Source organism: Chelonus insularis, unplaced genomic scaffold, assembly GCF_013357705.1.
Source record: "Chelonus insularis isolate UGA/USDA-ARS -01 unplaced genomic scaffold, ASM1335770v1 contig_12_pilon, whole genome shotgun sequence".
Lineage (NCBI taxonomy): Eukaryota > Metazoa > Arthropoda > Insecta > Hymenoptera > Braconidae > Chelonus > Chelonus insularis.
Window position 1 is genome coordinate 481793 of NW_023276370.1, and position 23730 is coordinate 505522.

Consider the following 23730-nt stretch of genomic DNA (forward strand, 5'->3'; position numbering starts at 1 on the left):
ACTGATATTTTTTTGGGGAATTGACATTTGCGCGTGGATTGTTGTGTTGAGCACGGTAATTTTTATTGGAATTTTATCTACGTGTAGTTGACAGAACTGTTTTATAGTTATGTCAGCCAGAAAAATAATTATCACAACTAGAAAATTCTCTACGTGTATAATTCGGTGATATACCAAAGTAAAGAACAGTATGTGCAAGAAGATAATGCAAATGTAAGTGCCAAAAAGTGATAAATAAACAAATGTAATAAGATGTAGTAGATGGATGCTTATTTATCTATTTATATTTTTCATTTTATTAATTGTAATGATAAATTTTAAAAGTATGTATAATGTCAAGTTTGAATTTGGCATATAATTAAAACAGATGACTATTATTAAATAACATCAGATTACTACGAAATTGCTTTGTCTTTTTCTTTCTCTAATACTTTAGGTATGAGAATTGTTATGAATTTTTATATTTACATACATAACATATGCATAACAATATACTTTCGTGGTTTCATTCTCTGAAGATTTGAAGTAAGTCAAACTGTTGACATAGAAAGAGATGGTTTATTCACATATATAATGTCGTAATGGTACATGTATTTCATAATATTCAAACGTAGCTTTTAACATTTTTTGTCCAGCATCTCGAGAGTTTTCGTTAAATTCACAATACATTGCGAGAATATTCGAGGTTGGAAAGAATTTATTTTTATAAATGCAGGATAATGTCTTAACCGTGGAATTCTTTTTAAATTCCTACTTTTTTTTCTTTTTTTGGTTTTATATTAGTCATATAAAATTGTTTGTGACTTGGTAGAACATGCATAAAAGATATGATGAGATTTGAAAGGTTAAATGATATAATCATTTTATTTCAGAGACATGTATATGGCTTCAAAAGAATCTACTATGAATTTTTCATTTGAATATATAATTAAATTTTCATTATAACTTTCCATTTTAGTTTAATTTTGGTTTTTTTTGGTTATTTACAACTCATATTTTTGTGGTACAGAAAGTAAAAAAACTAAACAAATATGATAAATTAAAGTTGAATCGTTGTAGAGAGTTATCTACAATTAATGTTATAATTAGTTATAATAATATTTGCATTTTTTAAAGATACGTTTTCAATACCTTACGTTTTTTTATCTACACTTTTGTTCTTGAAATAATTAAGTTGAAAAAGCATGAAATGACAATTATACTCCTTTCAAAAGTATACTTATTTGATTATGGTGTAAGATTTTATTCAAAAATTTACTACTTCTCTAAAACTATTTGGACTTTTTAATCGATGAAAACGATACTAAATTAGGCATATCATTCAGGCCTTTCCTACGACTGAACTAATATTCAATATTATGTAAATTGATGGTCCAGAACTTAATCATGGCCTCATTGTATCATGTTAAAAAAGTATTTAATATTTTTCCAAAATCAATAGTATTAGATACCTCTCACTCATTATGAGATTCATAGATATACATATAAGTATGTAAGAACTTTACTAGACTTTTTGATATTCGTCACGAACTCTCTTTTTCTACATCCTGTTATGAAAGTTGGAAAACCTCAGAGAAATCGTGCTAACCCTTCTTTTAATATTTTTCAAACTTCCCACGTTTAAATTCCCAATTCGTTACGATTTCACCAAAGTCAAATTGTTTCCTGTCCACGGATTCATCTCCATCTTTGACTCTACTTACGTCATAGGTCCTTTACTCTTTCCCTCGATATTTAAACCCTTTATGGTAAATAAAAATATTTTGTAGGATTAAGCAATCAGTTTTGTTATTAAGACAAATCACGTCAAGTGGACCCCCCTTTTTCCACTCAGTCACATAATTAAAATATAAATTTATAATCAATAAGCACTAATTAACAATAATCATTACCCAAAACGATTTTTTAAAATTCCAATTTTAAGATACATTTTTTAAATAATGAATATTCTCTGAACTTTTAATTAATAAATTTATTCTTAGTTAACTAACTATGAGAAATAGATAAAATTTTTAGGACTTACAGAGTAATATCTGAATATTATAAAAATAATTTTTAAATGATGAATCTACTTTTTATTGTATTTTGAAAAAATTTTTAAATAAACAATTAGAAGAATTAACAAATTCTCAATGAAAAAATTTTTTTTTTATTAGTTTGATGTATTAGACATTAAAGTAAAATATTGCTAAATAAATTCCTACTGCCCGACGTTTGTTTAAACAATAATAATTTTTTATTGAGCATCGGACCGAAGCTACGCTGAAGCATGCGTGACTAAATCAACTAGGACTTCAATTGAAATCGTTTTCTATTTTTTTATGAATATTAATAAATGATTTTTTTATTAATAACTATAAAATAAAGATAAAAAATGTTCAAAGTAGAGCTAAATAGTCTAATGAGTTTTTTTTGTAACTAAATCAAGCAATTTAAACTCTTATATAATTTATAAATTTTCATATGATACTTTGATAGTCAATTTTTATATAATAGGTTGATTGATTTGTTCAATAGAAATTTATAATTACAAATTTACATTTTAACAGATTGAAGTTTTGTATCATTGATATATATTTACAAGATTGATTATTTACAAGATTAATTATTTACAATGTTAAATGATATATTATGATTGTGGATTAATTTTTATAATTTTTTACACGTATGAAATCACCTCAACTCTTTTGTCCGTTACAGGAGTGAAATTATTGAGAAAAAATATAAAGCAGAAGAATTTTTAGACAGTTTGGAACAAAAATGGTAAGAATTGTTGAGACGAATTTGTTATAAACAATTAAAAATTGTATTTATTGAATAAGTAATGTGTTTATCCTATGGATTTGGATGCTCTCAAAAAAATAGTATTATTAATGATGGGTTATGACTCTTGACAATAACGCATTGTTTATAACAATACGAAAGTAATGGGTATATCACGTGTCTTTGGATGTTTTGAACAACCATTGATTGTAACTATTCAAATTTGTTATGAACAATTACTAATGGGAAGTTCGTCATGTCAGCACAGACAAAGTGTGCTCAGACCTATTTTTTTATATTCAAATTGATTAAAAATTAGAGGTCAGGTTATAAAATTTACCGCGCCAGCACAATAATTTGTCTATTGCTGACCGATAGATTATATAAGAGTAACATCTTGCGCCCGGTTTACCGTGCCGCACGGTAATTTTTCTTGGAGTTTCTAATATTTTCTATTGAAATTTTTTCTCCGCCCGAGTAAAAATAAATGATGATTTTCTAACGGGCGAACACCGGCCGTCCGGCTTTCCAAAGGGTATATGATGGCCGTAAAGCCTGTAAATATTATTAACGAAAACACATACGGGCCTATGACGGCTAAATTTGAGAAAAAAATTTGAATGGCCATAGACTTAGGCAAAGACTTATCAATTATTCCAACGTGTTCATATAATGAAAATCAAAAATATCGATGTGAACTATCAACAAGTAATTCTGTCAAACGTTTACAACACCCTAAATACACATTATGCATAACGTCTATCGCAGTGCCTCTTATCATATCAGGCATTAATATACTGATAATAGACGGACCCTTAACACCATTCGTTACATTACCAAATATCATTGCCGTAATATCATCATCTTCATGACTTTCTTTGGTACGCACTGTCATAACGTTTCCTGTAATAACTTCTTCTGTAATAACATCTCCTGTAATATCTTCTCTTTCATACGGATAAATATGAGTATTGCCGAATGTATATCCTGATATGGAATATCCTTTTGATAGACACTTTATGCAGCCAAAATGACCATTAAATCGATTATGGTTTAAAAAATCAGCACGTGCCAAGGTATCACACGTTTCTGTAAGCAGAAATGCTCTTACTTTTTTTAGCCGATCTTCTCCAGGAATATTCATATAAACACCTGTACTAAGGGCAATCATTTCATCATATAACGGTCTTAAATATAAATTTGGAAGTGGATCAATCGGTCCAAACCAAAGACCTGCAACGATGACCTTTTCTTTCAAAATTCTTTTTTTATTGTTGGCTGCATGTTCTTTATATAAAGGGCCATCGTAAATGTCTTCAATATTAGTATTTTGTGCTTTTAATCGGTTGTACGGATAATTTAAATCGTTGCAAAAGCTTGGTTTATTCAAAAGATTTTGTAATTGATTAACGATAGGCATTTCAATGAAATACGAACGTTCTGGAGGTCTTTCACAATGACATTGAGAATTCTCTCTTTCTAATTTGCGAAAACATTCTGAACAATAGAAATGCTTCTTTAAATTCGTGTTACCATTTTCAAAAAATTGTCTAAATTTGTAAACAGTCTTTTTAAATAATTAATCTGCAGGGAAATGAAATGCCATCATTTTCAAAAGGTTAGCAAAAGCTGTTTCTGTCAAATTTTCCGACAATGCATGACTAAAAATACTTAGAGCACTCTCTGCCAATGTGATAGGGGCTCCTTCATACAATGGCCTATTGCTATCATCTGGATGGACTTGTTGGTTTCTGAAATTGTTTTGTTGGATTGTGTCTTCTAATTGATTATTGCTAACATCAGCTTCATCATTATCTTCATCATCAGTAACATCTTTCTCGCTATCATCACTATGATCATTTTCATCATAATCTGTACCAGATTCTTCTTCGTCATCATTGTTGTCATTGTCGTCGTCATCATTGCTGTTACTATAATTATTATTGTTGGCACTGTCAACATTTTCCCTATCAGCATCATTGCTATCACTATCACCATTACGATCGTTATAGTTGTCATTACCAGCATCAGCATTGCTAATATTATCATCTTCGTCATTACCATCTGAATTGTCATCATTGTCGATTAAGTTTACAGTATTGATGTCATTCTCCATACGATGTGCATAATCGTTCATTTCTACATCTTCGGAAATCGGTACCCTTGAAATATCTGTACTAATGGCACTTCGTCCATTCTCGTCATTATGCTGCTGCACATCATTATCTGAAAAAAAATTCTTCTCATTATATCTAGAAATTGAAAATATATAAAGTCAAAACAATTAATAAAAAATTAAATGTTAAAATACTTGTTGATGTTGATGCTGCCACAGGACCATTTATAATTCTTCTCTTTTTAGTTGAGAGCCATATACCCCTAAAAAAAATTATAAATTGAATAGAGTAAATAATGTAGTGATAAGCGCTTTTGGCTCGTTAGAATCAATTTTATTTTATAGAAGTTGTGCATTTTAAAATGTGTAATTGACATAGTCACAAGTCTAACCTATAAATTAAGTGTGACCACGTATATTATAGAAATTACTGAACTTTAAGAAATATTTACCTGCGTTCCGGCCAATCTTGAGGATGTTTCATTCTTTTTAATAGCTCTGTGCGTCTTCTGCGACAATAGTCATTCAAATTACTGAAATTCTTTAATTCTACTAAACTTGGAATACTAATTTTGCAGCCCCCTATTATTATTTTCTATTCTCTATATAACTTCAACAAACGATATTTTTCTTCCTTCAACGTAAACTAATCACAATTTCACTGGTTACAATTTTCTGTTTCGTATTATCTCAAAACAGCAATGGCGGTAATGTTGAACTGTTTAAGAAAATTTCAAGATGGCACTTAGGCTCGGTTTATCGTTTGGGCGACAATCACTGTTCAGTTGTCAGTGTACATTCATCTTGTTGAAGTGTTCTAATGTATTTACAGTGAATCATACAAAGTTTTCGGAATTATTCTTAGTGCCAGTTATTCGTAATCAAAAAATCAATTTCATTAGAATATTGATGAAATTGAATGAAAAAAAAAACCGTGGGCGTTGATATTTTGGCCAGAAAGTTGTGAAATTTCAACAATAAGTGATAATAACTTGAGTGAAGTGATAAAATCGAAGCAGATCACAGTCGGATGGAAAGGAGATCTCCCATGGATGGATGACAAAGGAATCACAACGCTATATGAAGCGAAATTATTAAAAATCTCACGTAAGTAAATTGTTTAAACATTTTTTAATTGTCAGGTTTTCCAACTTTCACACGAAAAAAGTAAATTGCTGTACTTTGGTACAGAGCGTGGGTAATTCCCCGTCTGACCTGAGTTTTATACCTACTACGCAACCTTTTTTTTAAAATACATGTGGGTAATAAGAAAATCTTCACTGTACACAAATAAAAACGAATCACACAAACAATTTACAACATTGAGATATAATATACTTGGTTAATGATGCATTGAATATTTTTAGAAAATAAACACTACGTTGATTCTCTCACCGTCGATACTTATGGAAAAATCATCAAAAAAGTCTGGCCACAACCAATCATGGAGGAAAAAATGAACGTTAAAAAAGCTAAAAAAATTTAATCCAACAATCAAAATAAGGAGAAAGAAATAATTGATATTTCGATACTCAATTTACCCAAGCCTTGTAGCCAAGTTAAACTACACAAACAACAGAATAATCATTCATTAATAGAAGAAAAAGAAGAGGCAATTAACGTTGATCTTCACATGCAAGAGAATCGAAGCGGATGCTTTAATTGTGTAAAGTGCGTTTGCAAAAACTGGAGATCGCAAAGTAAGTTTACTATTATAATTATATTCACTTTCCCTTTTTTTTTAATAGAAGTAACAAAAAATAGAGTTAGAAAATACTCTTCGTTGTATTAACGCTGACACATTTTTCATTTCTAGTCACACCACAATTCGTGAGTTTATTCGATCAGGTGCTTCAGTCATTAAAAGAAGCTTGTGATGATCCAGGCATTGAAGTAAAAAATAAAGTGGTAAGGTTTTTTCTATAATAAAAATATTCTCGATTAACAATCATACATTGTATAATTCAATATCATACTATTCAGGTTGAGTTACATCCCGGCAGCGAAGTATTTATTGCTGAAGAAGATCTGAAGAACCAAGAACAGGAAATCCTCAAAACCAACACCAACCGCAGTATCATCAGCAACAATATTATCCACCACAATATTATCCACAGCAAATTTATAACAATTCTTCATGGTCTTCTATAGACAATCCATCAGCCACATTAAATCAATCATTTTATGGACATCCCAATTCTCTATCACCTAACATTAATAATCAAAATTCCCAGCTATAAGTTAAAGTAATTACGTTTTATGTATAATTGTTTGTACTAGTGAAGACAATAAATTTTAAATATATTATCGAATAAATACATTGGTATATCAGTCACACCCGTTCATTCATTCATACTGAAATTAATTCGAATATAAGTAAGTTAATATCTAATTATAATTAGATATAGAATCATAACAGCCGCTACACTGCCGTCGTATACCCGTCATGGCAACCGCGTGGCCCATTGTATCACCGTCGTATACCCGTCATAGTTGGCATACCGCGTACCTAGGCTCGTGACGATAATCGAACGCCCGGTATATTACCGCCAGTTGGCCTCTGTATGACCGTATAGTCCGGCAACGAGCCGTTTGATGGCCGGCATACGGCCGAAGACTTTGTTCAAATTACAGACGGCGTATACCCTAGATACGACCCTTCGCCAGAATTCTTTTATTTTTACTCGGACGTGTATCAATAGCTTTACAATAATGATACTGACGCGTATTTTTAATTGTTTTTCCTTGTTCATAACGTGGTTTGTATTTTTGTTAATGGATATTATGTTCTTCTTGTGAGCAGTATCCAAATTCAATATTTTTAAAAAAGTTACACCTCCATTCGAATAATGACTAAGCGGTTGCAATGTGTTTACCACTATGACGCTGAAGACTAGATCTGAAGACTAGATCGGTATGCATGTCTCTTTACACTCCTACCTAATCCATCACATGATCCTTCACCATGGGATGTAGCGAAAAAATTCCATTTTGCGTCAACACTGAAATCGACTTGATGATATAGTAAATTCGCAAAATTGTATTTGTTTTTATGTTGTGAACCTGCTCCATCCGAAAAATATGTAATTTTTTCAACATTGTCAACTCCAAATTTTTCTGTTAGAAATTTAGTTTAAAATTAAATGAATAAACAAAGCTTGCATCGTGATTAATTTTTTAGAAATCATTACATAATTTGCGTGTTTTATCTTTTCATTTTCTCTATAATAACATAAGGATGTAGTGTCGCTTGATCATTTGTCCAATGATGTGATTGAATCGCATTTTGAACGAAGAAAGAATAATTTTTAGCAAAATCTAAGCATACTATAAATTCTCCAGCTTCTACAGATTCTTTTTTTTTTGTAAAATAAGCAGCCTAAGATTTTACTACAAAATCATGTCTCTTGACTAATTGTTGATAAATCGCTTAGATATCTAAAAAATAATAATGAATGTTTGTCTATAGCCTCATGTGCTTTGCCTTCGTACGCCCGCCTATAAGGCCATCTTTTTTTTGTCTGAAAATTTTCCGTCGTATGCCCGCGTGTATAGCTAAGTCTATGGCCATTCAAATTTTTTTCTCAAATTTAGCCGTCATAGGCCCGTATGTGTTTTCGTTAATAATATTTACAGGCTTTACGGCCATCATATACCCTTTGGAAAGCCGGACGGCCGGTGTTCGCCCGTTAGAAAATCATCATTTATTTTTACTCGGGCGGAGAAAAAATTTCAATAGAAAATATTAGAAACTCCAAGAAAAATTACCGTGCGGCACGGTAAACCGGGCGCAAGATGTTACTCTTATATAATCTATCGGTCAGCAATAGACAAATTATTGTGCTGGCGCGGTAAATTTTATAACCTGACCTCTAATTTTTAATCAATTTGAATATAAAAAAATAGGTCTGAGCACACTTTGTCTGTGCTGACATGACGAACTTCCCATTAGTAATTGTTCATAACAAATTTGAATAGTTACAATCAATGGTTGTTCAAAACATCCAAAGACACGTGATATACCCATTACTTTCGTATTGTTATAAACAATGCGTTATTGTCAAGAGTCATAACCCATCATTAATAATACTATTTTTTTGAGAGCATCCAAATCCATAGGATAAACACATTACTTATTCAATAAATACAATTTTTAATTGTTTATAACAAATTCGTCTCAACAATTCTTACCATTTTTGTTCCAAACTGTCTAAAAATTCTTCTGCTTTATATTTTTTCTCAATAATTTCACTCCTGTAACGGACAAAAGAGTTGAGGTGATTTCATACGTGTAAAAAATTATAAAAATTAATCCACAATCATAATATATCATTTAACATTGTAAATAATTAATCTTGTAAATAATCAATCTTGTAAATATATATCAATGATACAAAACTTCAATCTGTTAAAATGTAAATTTGTAATTATAAATTTCTATTGAACAAATCAATCAACCTATTATATAAAAATTGACTATCAAAGTATCATATGAAAATTTATAAATTATATAAGAGTTTAAATTGCTTGATTTAGTTACAAAAAAAACTCATTAGACTATTTAGCTCTACTTTGAACATTTTTTATCTTTATTTTATAGTTATTAATAAAAAAAATCATTTATTAATATTCATAAAAAAAATAGAAAACGATTTCAATTGAAGTCCTAGTTGATTTAGTCACGCATGCTTCAGCGTAGCTTCGGTCCGATGCTCAATAAAAAATTATTATTGTTTAAACAAACGTCGGGCAGTAGGAATTTATTTAGCAATATTTTACTTTAATGTCTAATACATCAAACTAATAAAAAAAAAATTTTTTCATTGAGAATTTGTTAATTCTTCTAATTGTTTATTTAAAAATTTTTTCAAAATACAATAAAAAGTAGATTTATCATTTAAAAATTATTTTTATAATATTCAGATATTACTCTGTAAGTCCTAAAAATTTTATCTATTTCTCATAGTTAGTTAACTAAGAATAAATTTATTAATTAAAAGTTCAGAGAATATTCATTATTTAAAAAATGTATCTTAAAATTGGAATTTTAAAAAATCGTTTTGGGTAATGATTATTGTTAATTAGTGCTTATTGATTATAAATTTATATTTTAATTATGTGACTGAGTGGAAAAAGGGGGGTCCACTTGACGTGATTTGTCTTATTGTTATTTTTAATAAGTTATTGAATAAAGATAAAGTTCACTAACAGTCTTCGGTATTCGATAAAAGTATTTTGTTAATTGTAGAATATAGTATTGATTGGATAATTTTTAAAAAGTAAATTTAATATTATAAATAATGTTTATGATATCAATTTATACTATAAATTTGATAATAATGCTAAGCAAACTTACAGAAAGAATATATATTGAAACATGTCTCTTATTGTAGTTATTTTTTTAACGTGATCTACTGTACTTACCAATTTTTATAGGACGTGGTAATGAGTTCCCAATCGATAACAGAAGTATAAAAATGAATCCTGTAAAAATGGCCATAATTGATGCCGTCAATGGAATACCTACAGAGAAGATGTAAATTAAACAACCAAATGACAGAAAGAGAATGGAAAACGATATAGTCTTATAAAGCTACAACTAGATGTTGATTTTTCTATTATTTGAAGTAGAAATGCTGTGATAAAAATTGGAGTTTGAATTAACATAATAAATATCGAATGACATTTATCAATCAATATCTTTCAATAATCACAAGCTTTTTGAATCGATTCTTTTGAAGAGAAATTCTCATAATTTTATCAGCAAGATGTATGAATAATATTATATATAAAGCCCTGGACATTAAATATTCAATTCGATGAAGTTAAAAGCTCATAAATATGAAAATAATTTATTCCAATCGTTAGACTTTGTTAGTCACTCACTTAATTTCTAATTCATACGAACAACATTAAATTCATCCATGACAAAAGCAGTATTAAAACAACGAATTTATCGTAAGTGTAATTCTTGAAGCGATTTAAATAGCTGTTCTTTATTAAAAAATTTCTAATGAAGTAAAAGCACTCTTCTCAAATGATTTCAAAGTATTATTAATAATCTTTAATTTCTTATTTAATTTTATTTTTAAAAATATTAATATAATGTAATTATATTACTACTTAACTGAAGTGAATTAATTAACCATTTAAATTGACTCTTTCATGAAACTACAAATATATGTTGTGAAATATAAGAGAATAAAAAAGACTAATTTAAAGAAATAGTTTATTACAATGTCAGAATCAATTCAAAAGATCAAATATGATGTCTGATATGCCCTATAGTCTCAGTCCTAAACTAAAGTAAACAATTCAGTCACGTGTTGATAACAACAAATATTTTACAATATATATTTATTACACCATCATGGTACAGTTCCAAAAGTCATGAATCAGTAAATTTATCTCTTAATTTGGAAATTGTTATAAATAATGAAATTTCATAATCAATTTGTTCTGTAAGCCATTAAAAATTCAAACGTTGTCGTGGTTTGGTTTTACTTAAAGTTTCTTCCAATCATTATAAAAATCTATGAGATGTCAAAAGTTCGTTCAGGATTATCAGTTTCAAATTTACAAGGATCGTCGTTAAACGATGTAATAAAAATCATCTGAATGCCACAAAAGCTGATTGATGGTGAATAGATTATTATAAATACTAGAGAAAACTTTTTACTTATAATGAGATAGCAGACTTATCTGCAAAGCTGTATGAACTTTTATTTAAAATGATAAGTCTAGAAAAAAAAAAAAACGAATTGCTATTATATTTAATAAACATTTTGAGAAGAATACAACATTTTCCAAGCCCCTGGGAATCGGCAGTACAGTTGTTAGTTTATCAACGTAAGCTAAAAAACTAAAATAGGACAAAAGAGAAAAAGTAAAGCAAGCTAAGACATTCAACTTTCTCTGGCGTGAAAAGAACGTGCACTAGGTCAGTGAGCTAAACTCGTTGAATCACAAGAATTCATCCAGGAACCCTTGAAAAGCTTGCAGTCTGTAAAGAGACCTCAATGAGACACAGTTGTGAACTGGAAGATTTTCTTTTTCTCTTCGATGCAATTAACTTTGTGAAAGGAGCTCAGGCATAGGCATTACATGATACTCTATTATATTTACGTTATTCTACTTTTGTATTTCTATCTATACATAGTTCTTCTTTGGACTGGTACAAATTCGAATATTTCCAATATAAAGCTAGGCACAAAGAGATCTACAATAGTGCAACAAGTGAGATATATTTCTACAATTCAAGTTAGATGAGTGGAATGCACACGAATCGCCAATTCAATTGTCAACACAACGTTACAAAACAACTGACAAATATCCTATACCAGATATACCAAGTCGTCTTTAAATCATGACCATAATCTGAATGGTTCAGTAAATCATCGTAAGCTATTTATATCACTGAGAGATGTTTATATACACTATTGGAATTTTCTATACAGCTTTGAATCTAATTACGTTATTGACTAAAACTGATTGTAAGTATTGATTTAAGGTCAATCCCTTAATTAAATACAGAAATATCGGAGAAATTCCTACTATTGGGGATGCATAGTAACTGTCTAATAGCAATTTATCAACCTATTTGAATTGCAGTCATGATTGGTATTGATGTTTGATATTGGCAATGACCAGAGCCGCAAATAATGTCTTAGAATCATGCCGTTTATGCATTGCAAATGAAATCATTATTTCACTCTAATATTTTGGGCAAACTCCTAGAATTGAAATCAAGATTTAATATTGATTAGGTGAGAAAACAAATTAATATAATTTTAAACCAAGTTTGTCTGAAAGATAAAGAAAACTGAAATAATATTGAAAATAAACATGATTAAATACTGTTTTTAGCATGGATGATAATTATAAAGTAATAGTATCTTTACATATAGATATTATGTTTAGATTCGAAGTACCTTTAATTTTATTTTACATAATAAGTAGTAAATTGTAAGCTTACTTTGTAGCGGCAACTCTTCTGGTACGATTACTGTACTTATATTGGAAGATTTAAAAAATCGTATAAATTTTGTGCACCATTTCGGATGGCGGCCTTTTAAGTTTTGAAAATAAAATAGTGAGTTCTTCACAATAAAAAATGTTTCATGCGGTAACTCGACAGGCCCAAGATTTTGCAGCGGGCTCTCGCGCTATTCCTCAGTAGGAAAGTTCATCGACGTTTCCCTCGTGGGACGTTTGTTATTGTTAATAATTATTTATTTATTATAATTACTTAATTTATTGTACAATAATAATAAAAAAATAAAATAATAAAAAAATTTAGTTCAATTAATATGTAGAAAAATTTCATTAATTTCCATACATACATTTTTTTTTGCAAGTACACGGAGAAAAAGATTCATGAAATTTTACGGGCGAATCCTGTAATTTTTACTGCGGGACCACATGCGCAAACCTAAAGAAACTTTATTTGGTAACCCAGTAAAAATTCTTAGTGGGTTTCCTAGTAAATTTTACTGTATTCCTGAGAAAATTTTTCATGCGTTACGTACTAAATTTTCTTTGGTTTCAAATAAAAGAAAAATAGAGTAATTATCTAGTTAAGCTTACACCCCTAGAATTTCAAAGTTGAAAAAATATCAGTGCTCTGCAGTGGTCTGGGTGCGACCCGAAATGTCCACACGACCAACTTCCCAGTGGAAAAAATAAAAAAACAATTTGAATCGAACCTGTTTCCATTCTTTATAACAATTGAAATTGTTATAAACGAAATGCGTGTTTTTATTCATTTGATATGGTTAGTTACTTTATTTCAGTAAAAGAAAAAATTGTGCGTTAGAAGAATTCGAATGTACCTCATAGATCCTTTTTTTCATTATTTACAACGAATTTCATTGTTATACACGAAAAAAGTATGTTTTCATTTATGTCATACGGTTGGTAACATTTTTTTAGTAAACGAAAAAATTATGCGTTAAAAGTACTCATATATATAGAAAGGGTCCCTATTTTTATTATTTATACGAATTTAAAATTTGTTATTTAAATATTATCATGATCAATAATCATTTGTTAGTAACAATGTTCAATTGTTATGAACACAATTTCTTATTATTAACAATAATCATTGACTATTTTATTATCCTCAACGCTATTTTCTCCATCCCAACACAAGTTTAAAATTTTTTTAATGCTGATTTTGTTTTTTAAAAATTTTTTTTTCTATGAAATACTGTCATCATATTCCTGTACAATTATTCTAAACATTTGATATTTATATTTTTCAAAAGATCTCGAAATTCCGTCTAAAAAATGGTATAATTCATAAATTGCAAAATTCAAGTAATTTCCTTTTTTTTTTAGTTTTTTGATTCTGCCAAAAAAATGGCTTTACCGATTTTCCTGAAAACTATTTCAGTTCTAAGTTACGTAATTACGCGTCGAATGCAGTTGGTCCCACGTCGATATCATTTTTTGTTCTCGAGATAATCGAGGCAAAAAATAATTCCGAACGCACGTACGAACATACGAACATACGCACAAACGCACATACGTACATACACACACACAGACGTCCACGTAAAAACTATCGTATTCAACTCTGGGGACCTTAAAACGTGGAGATATGTCAAAATTAGCGATTCGCAAAATTGGACCCATTACTATAACTTCCTACTGGGAAGTTAAAAACTATGTGAAGGGATGGTTCCCGCGCCCCATATGTATATATCAAATTTTTCAGCATAATTTTCTCTATAACATACTAAAAAAACGAAATCGGAGGGGTGTAAGCTTAACGAGATAATTACCAAAAATTGTATATTGTAAAATTATATTTTTGCAATATTAGTTATAACATGAAAGTTTTAATATTCAGGACAATTGATTGTCCACACACAAGTATTTGTTAACTTCCCATTAGGAAGTTATTGTAATGGTCCGATTTGGCGACGCTGGAATTTTGACAGATCTCGATGTTTTAACATGTGAGGAGTTCATATCGATAGTTTTTAAGAAGATGTATGTATGTACGTACGTACGTACGTACGTATGTACACGGAGAAAAAATTCCAATAAAAATTACCGTGCTCAGCACAACAATCCACGCGCAAATGTCAATTCCCTAAAAAATTAAGACAACCTTCAAAGAAAAATTAGTAATCCTTTTAAAATTTTTATTATAGATTCAATATTTATTAAGAAGAGTAAAAGTAAAAATTCTTATGCAGCACGGTAATATTCGATAAATATTAATTTTTATTCAAACTTTAAACAAAAATTAGTAAGTGACTAGAAAAAAATGAGAATCTGTATATAATTTATTATGATCCGTGTGGTAGGAAAAATTCGGGTGCTCTCCTATAATTTTTTCTATTCTCGAGAGTTTCCGTGCTGGGTCGGGAATCTTCGAATTATCGGTCCAACACAATCTTTCTTTGTATTGTAAGACCGTTCACACAATCAAAAACATAAGCCGTAAAACGTACAATTTAAGACGTACGCGTGCATACTAACATCATAATAAGTTAAAAATTGGTTTGTACGCATGCGTATATCTTACGGCTTTTGTTTTTGATTGTGTGAACACCCTCAGTGCTATAGTTACTTTTTCCATATTGTAAACAAAGATGACATTCATATTTTTCGTTACGATTCAATATTGGCGGCAACACGTTATATCTTAACAATTTATGATAAGCTTAAACGGATTGACGCGGTGGACTCATGGGTAAGCGTCAGCTTGACACACGATGGGTCGCGGGTTCGAGTCCCGGCCGAGACAAAAGTCATTTATATGATTTTTCTCGGGCCACCGTGAGCGGGAGAGGAAGATCTCTTCGGAGAGCCGGGTGGTTGTATCGACGACACAGGTTTTCTGCGTAAGATCCCGATCGTAGGGATAGGGGGGGGCAGTATTGTAAAACGTGTGCCGTATTTCATTCCAACGAATTAATTAGTTAAGAAAGTTAATTATCAATGAACCTAATTTATTTATTTATTTGTTTATATAACCAAAAAAATTATCACTAAACTTAAATAAAATTGTTTGTCGGTTACGTAGTTATCACAGCTAACGTTACTAAATTTTCAGGTGCTGTGGAACACTAAATTTTCTGGTGCTGCCAAAGTAATTTTCAAAAAACTGAATGATACATTTTCTTATGTAACTTATAATTTTTGTATGTTGATCATTACTTTTTACTTTTCAGTAAGTTTGAACTCACATTCTTGAGCAGCACGGTAATTTTTGTATGGATTTTTAAATAAAAATTAACGGAATTTTTTCTCCGTGTACGTATGTGCGTTCGGGTTGCAAGTTATTTCTTTCGTTCACGGTTTCTCAAAAACTAATTAAGATATCCACTTCGGATCAATTGCATTCGATAAAGAATGTGACAAAGAACAGGTGAAAAGATTTTAAATAAAATTGGTCGATTAGTTTTTTTTTTTTTATGGGCAAAAAAAGAATTACAATACAAAACTGGCGAAGGTTTCAAACTTATATCTCGAGAACGGTTGGTCCTACAACAAAAAACTAAAGTACTTTTTTGTAGAGAATTTTCTTGCGAATATTTTATGTCTTATGTTTTTTTTCAGGGGACCTACCATTTCAAAGTTATTCAAGGTTAAAGGTCCCAAAAAAGGGAGGTATTGTACAAACAATAAAACGGTTGGTCCTAAAAATTGAAAAAACTTTTTTATTAATAATTTCGCACAGTTTACTATGATTATTTTAATTTGCTACGAGAAAATTATTATGATCGTTTGATTTCACAATTTCTGGATTTCAACATATTTCGACATTTTAACGTGTGGAATTCATACATATCATAATGTCTTCAAAACAGTTATTTTTATGACGAAATCGATAACGACTATTTTATAGTACATTATTTTTTAAACATTTTCTGGTAATTTCCAAAATGTTTTTGAATTTTTGGTGTTGATTGTCACTAGGTAGCGTAAAGCTTAAACAAGTTTGACTTACAAATGAACATTGTTGCTGATACCTATTGTACGATAATGTTCATAAATTTCAGGAAAGCCAATTTGTAATCGAAATCGTCTAATGGGAAGTTCCTCGTGTGGGCGCCCCGAATGGCCTCACACCAATTTTTGAATTTTATATTAGAACTAATTATTTTAAAAATTAATTAAGAAACTAATTATTGTAAAAATGTAATTTTACATAATACACAATTTCTTTTTGAATCCACGACAGGAACGAAATTTTTTTTATATGGGCTGTTTTTAACTTTTCATTAGAAAGTTATTGTAATTGAATCTATTTCTAAGGGTCGAAAGATTTTATGATATCTCAATGTTTCAGAGTATTTAAAAATATACTGATTAATTTTCAAGAAGGTAAAGACTCTTATAGAAGTGTATCAGGATTTTTTTCGTTTACGATATCTAGAGGATAGATAAACATGTCGAATTTGTATAAATTTTATTTAGAGCATATTGCAATGAAAAAGATTTGATAGAAATTTCAACAACTTTAGTTGAGCTATTTTTTTTTTATAAAGACAATTTACACAATAAATTGAGTGAAAAAGTGAATGCTGTTTGTCGTAGTGATTAAGGAAATTCTGTAATAATGAATTCGTCGTACAGACACAAAGTGCACTCAAATTCATTTTTAGTAGTTTCATTAGGATTGAAATTCTGACAATGTTCAAAGTTACGATTTAGTTTAATATAAGTCTTTCTATAAGACCACCTATTTTTTGATTCAGGCAATTCTATGACCTAAGTTTCAAATATAAATGCCTGATATATCATGTTTGGCCTAATTGTGAGACATTAGTAAAACGAACCGGGGTTAACTTTTCTGGATAATTAATCATTTTTACTCGATTTTTTTGATCAAAAGTCATCATTGTTATAATTCCTGTTAAATATTTATGATAAAAGTCCAAGTTCAAGTTAACATATCTCTATTTCAATGATTGCAGTTGTCTTTAAAAATCTTTTTAAGAAGGATTTTGATTTTTCCCCTAGAAAAACTACAATATAAGGAATAAAGTGGACTGTAGATAGTGATAAAAAAATTAAGTAATAAGAGCTTCGATCCCACACGTAAGTTTTATCTATTCATAATGTATCCAAAATATTTTCAGATACAAAAACAATATCTGGTATACCCTAGTAAAAAATAAAAACTGATTCAAAAAAATATGATTCACACGTGAAAAAAGTTTTTAATCTGAATTTCAAATGATTAATGTACAATTTTGATAAGATAAACTTAATTGATCTGAAACACTATTTTACAAGTATTTCTATTGAAATGTTTGACGAATACGCCATCTATGTTAATTATTTAATTCGATATAAATCGTGATTAATATCAAATAAATAATATATTAAATTTTTTATGTATCCAAAATTTAAACCAAAAAAGTTATTTATATATAATTTCCATGCTTTTCAGATATGATTCATATATAATTTTTACAGAATTTGTGTGAGAATCAGTATACTCATATTTCTTCAGTATATATTTCTTTGTTTACGGGGGTATAATCGGGATATCATACTTTTTGCCGATTTTTCTATGTCGAAAGTATGTACTGATTATATCCCAGCAATACAAGAATATATTTGGAATATTAATAGGATATATCTTACATATTTTTAGAATTATAAAAAAAAATGTTATTTAAATTAACAAAAAAAAAATTTTTTTATTCTATTGATTGAATTGATTGAACTCATCAACAAAATAATACTAAAAAACTCAAAAATGATACTAACAGTCATAAAAAAAATACAGAGGTTCTCATGGCTGAATACGGCCAAGCTATGCCGATATAAATAACAATAACTCACTATTTTCGACGATGACAAAGCCCAACGACCTTATTCAATTTATCAACTTCCCAGTGGGAAGTTATAGTAATGGGTCCGATTTTGCGAATCCCGAATTTTGAAATATCTCCACGTTTTAAGGTCCCCAGAGTCGAATACGATCGTTTTCCAGTGGAGGTCTGTGTGTGTATGTACGTACACTGAGAAAAAAATTTCGTTAAATGAAAGAATTTTTTATCCAATTAATAAAAGAAACTTCGAATATTCTCAAGATAATATTTTATTTAGACTAGTAGTGTTATCAAAAACCCATTTTGTCTTTTGTTTCAATGTTGCGACAAGTTTGAAAACAAATTTTCAAGGTTACGACAAGAATGAAAACAAATGACATTTTATTCATTTGAGTAAGTAAAATGATTTCAATGAAATATTCATAATTTCGAAGAAATACTTTATTGCGACTATTTGAAATTTCGATGTTAATAATCGAATGAAATATTTTTTGTATGAAGTACATTTTTTTCTCAGTGTATGTGCGTACGTTCGTTCGAAATTTTCCTGATCGATTATCTCGAGAACAAAAAATGATATCGATGTAGGACCAATTGCATTCGGCGCGTAATTATGTATATAATACTTGTATGAAAATATGATGACAATATTTCATCGAAAAAAAAAAATTTAAAAAACAATATCAGCAATGAAAGAACTTTAAACTCGTGTCAGGATTGAGAAAACAGCATTAAAGACAGTATAATAGTCAATAGTAATTGTTAATAATATGGAATTGTGTCCATAACAATTGAACATTGTTACTAACAAATGATTATTGATCATGATAATATTTAAATAACAAATTTTAAATTCGTATAAATAATAAAAATAGGGACCCTTTCTATATATATGAGTACTTTTAACGCATAATTTTTTCGTTTACTAAAAAAATGTTACCAACCGTATGACATAAATGAAAACATACTTTTTTCGTGTATAACAATGAAATTCGTTGTAAATAATGAAAAAAAGGATCTATGAGGTACATTCGAATTCTTCTAACGCACAATTTTTTCTTTTACTGAAATAAAGTAACTAACCATATCAAATGAATAAAAACACGCATTTCGTTTATTTCAATTGTTATAAAGAATGGAAACAGGTTCGATTCGAGGTGTTTTTTCATTTTTTCCATGTGACTTTAAATGTACTCAAATAAAAAAAAATCTAAAAAATCGTACTGAATGAGTTCGAAACATGAAATTGATGCAAAAAAAGAAAAAAAAAGGATCTTGGTTTTAAAGTGAACACGTAAAAACATTGGTTCATGATTTTTTATTTTTCTACAGAACGAATCAAGAAATTGCGAAAGATCAAGGGAAAATTTTTTATTCCTGCTTTTTGTTAAAACTTTGTAAAGTATTGACGTAATCAGACAACTCAAAAGATTTTTTGTAAAGTAAACTACCGAACCTTTCAAATGCTTTTTCAGAAATGACGATTTAATTAGGTTACCAGAATTCCATCATTGACTTTTAATTGATTTTTCAGTCCTACAACAAATATTCTGCATTATTTTACAATATTTTCTTGTAAATTCGAACGGGTACTCTTCTATTTTCCTGATATTTTATTAACAATTTTTTTAAAATTAAGTTATAGAATAGTCGTTTTTTTAGTTCAAAGTAATGGTAAAAATAAAAAAAAATTTACAGAAATCATAATAAACAAGGAAGGATAAGATCTCAATAATTTCATACAAAATGAATTATTTCTTACAAAAAAAACTGAACAAAATTACAATTAAATTAAAATTCATCTCTCACATCCATCTACGTGAGTAATAAAATATCTCATGAAAGATTAAAAATTTAGTAGAGTCTATACAGCATTCATGCAACTAACTCATTCAGGAAATGTGTCATTCTGATGACGAGACATGCTTTCCTTGACATGTACTACTTTACATGATGTAGCAGATTGGAATGTAAAATCACGCGTACATAAAAATCTCTAAACTTCAGGATAATCTAGCGGCACGATTTAATATCATTAAAATTTAAAAGCAAGAAAATTTGATAAAACAAAAAACTTATAATTACATAATTGTCACGTATTTCAAGCGTAAATATTGAATGTTCAATAATTGTAGCATAAAGACGTAGAATAGAAGTTTTAAACACCGAAGAATTTTATGAAAACATGTTACATTTCCAAACGTTTTTAGAATTTTTTTTTTATATTATAAATTGTTCTCAGCTTTCATTCATATTTTAGTCGTTTCCAAAGCAAAAAAATAATGGTTGTCTTGATCGAATAAATAGTGTACATGAATTGATGCTTTTAGAAGCAATAGAATAAAATAGAGACAGAAAAATATATGAAAACAATCGTAAAGCAAAAAAACCAGGTAGTTCAAATGGTCAACGAATGTGCGGTCGTCAACCTTCTTGGAAATTTGTGTCAATTTCTGTTAAAGTTCGAAACTAGTTTCTGAAAATAAATAACCTAAGTTGAACCTTATCCCGAGGCGTAAAAATTGAACTTATTTTGATCTTATTCACTCTGTTTATTATATATATAATATGAATAAAATGTATAATAAACAGGGTGAATAAGATCAAAATAAGTTCAATTTTTACGCCTCGGGTAAGCCCTAAAAGTGGAATTATGCAGGTTTACCAGTTTAAAGTTAGCGCAATTTTTATTGTATAAAATGAACCTGCAGGTTCATCATTTCAAACTGAAATTAAATGTTGAAGCAGGGTGAATAAGATTAAAATAAGTTCAATTTTCACGCCTCGGGAATATTTATACTAGAACGTGATTGTTCTAGATTATTAATCAATAATTTCATAGATCAATGCACTGTAAAAATACAGCCGTATACTCGTTAAATAAATCATCTTTTTTATTTCCAGTAAAACATAACTATCCAAAATTTACATTTAAAAAATTTTCAAATGCATTGCTGCAATTAAATATTATCATTGACAGTTGGTAATTGAATTTTAAAAAAATGCAAAAAGTAAAGTAAGATTTACTAATCATTGAATAATAAATTTTTTATTAAATTTCTTTTATCTAAAAAAACAATGTCATCCGTTTAAGAAAACTGTTTTATTTTTTCCAATGAACCATCGAATTTTTCTAGTCGTATATTTAGTATGGGAATAACGTTGGAATGATAAATAATTCATGAACAATTTCATGGATAAATATAATGCCAATGACTTTGAGCTATTACATTATTTATAGTTTGTGTGACAGAACAATCTGGTATAAAAAATAAAGTACATAGTAATAGATGATACTTAAATAATTTGTGGAACAACTGAAAAGCTAGAGAATGCCGGTGGGATTTTACATCACTTGACACTTAACTGGGCAGTAGGAAAGAGCTTTATGTTTTAGTGTTGAATGTGTGCACTTAATGCTCCCCAATTACACCAGAGGCAACCTGGAGCTTAAAATATTGCGGCATCCAAGTTACAATTAGTACGCTTTTATGGCAGTGGGAGGAGTAACCAAAATTTAGTTTTGTTTTATCTATTTGCATTTTCTTTTCTTACATTATCTTTTCATTTTAGAAAATAAATTTAAAAAATATACTATACTAACTTTGAGTTTTTACTTCTAATGTATTTCATTATAAATGTACTTTACGCATTTTCGATCTAGATAAATGAAGTCTTTGAAAAGTAAACTGTCGGTTTCACGAGAGGCCAAATATAAAAGCATAGAGAGAGAGAGAGAGAGAGAGAGAGAGAGAGAGAGAGCGAGAGACCTAGATGGAGAGAATGTATACAGATAGAGAGTTACACAGAGTGGACAGTATAGGTCAGCGTATGCCTCTACAAGAGCTCTTTTTTATGGACCAAATGTTTGCAAATGACCCTTGACTGATGTATTTCTTGCAAACATTGATTTCATGTTAGTTTAAACCAGAGAAGCCATGCAAGTCTAAAATTACACACGTTCCTTTATTTTATGTAGAAATGAACTAATTTATTAAAGTGACATTTCATCATGATGGGGTGAAATAATTTAATAGAATCAAATAAATGTTAAAATTGTGCAATTGGTTTCTCTCAACTTTCGTTGAGTAGTTTTATAACATTTATTTAATTATTGTTTACTCAGTTAACTGTTAGTTCTTTTATTGGACTTGAGACCTTCTAAATGTAATAAACGCAGAAGTAAAAGAATGAACTGAAAATTTTACTCACGTGTGACTTATTGAAAGAGCATAACTTCGACCCAGTAAGAGGTAAAACTGAGAAGTTAGTTGATTCTTGAGTACTTTTAGTTGAAGCAGTGTTTCGGCATCGTATGTTTCAAAACAACTCACAATTCTCTGATTCACATTCTTGTCTCCGTTCTACCGCACGGGAAAACATACTGATCTAAATTTGGATACGCTTAACTTAAATATTCAGTTGCTGTTGACTGTCGGCTTTATTTGACATCATCTTTTCTAAATCTAATTTTAGAAAAGAGAAAATGATTTTTTTTGGTAGTTTTAGATCACTCATAAGTATACGTCTAATGTTGTTTAATTTTTCTTCCACGGAAAAAATTTTCAATGGTCCAGTGAGGGTGCAAATAATAATAGGAGTAATAGAAAATCTAATCACTCATTTTGAACCGAGGTTTATTTTATGTAAAATTATTGCGGAGATTCCAAAAAAAACTATTTGCAGGCAAAAAAAAAAATGTACGCGTCATTGAATTTTTTTGTTATAAACAATTTTTGCCCACTAGAATACATTTTCATTAGTAGCTTTTCAGTTATGCAGAAATCGAAAATATATTATGTATACTTCATGTGACATTTTTTGTTCTTTCCCGTCTAACGAAGATTTCTGTCACCTCACTTTTTTTCCGCCTATGTTTTGAGATATTTGATCTCAAAAAATGAAAAATAGCGTACTAACTATTTTACAGTTATCATAAAAATTTGTCGGTATCATAGAATTCTTCCCAATCGATCTCAAAACGATTTCGTAGTATAAGATCGACAAAATCTGAAAAAAAATAAGCTCAGACGTCGAGCAAGGGGAAAA

General features: G+C 29.3%; 1 protein-coding gene across 4 annotated transcripts in view; it reads right to left on the bottom strand.

The window, feature by feature from the left end:
- The window catches only part of LOC118070073 (glutamate receptor ionotropic, kainate 2-like), a 140766-nt gene extending 117684 nt beyond the window's left edge, over positions 1 to 23082 (bottom strand). For 2 of the 4 annotated variants that reach the window (XM_035088495.1, XM_035088501.1), the window contains exons 1-2: positions 22894 to 23082; positions 10304 to 10402 (exon numbers count right to left, since the gene is read on the bottom strand). In XM_035088495.1, coding sequence (XP_034944386.1) covers positions 10304 to 10379 — 76 coding nt within the window. In that variant the 5' untranslated portion in view covers positions 10380 to 10402; positions 22894 to 23082. The remainder of the gene's footprint in view (positions 1 to 10303; positions 10403 to 22893) is intronic. The other 2 variants (XM_035088511.1, XM_035088507.1) reach the window with 1 other exon arrangement.
- Between the last annotated feature and the right edge of the window lie 648 nt (positions 23083 to 23730).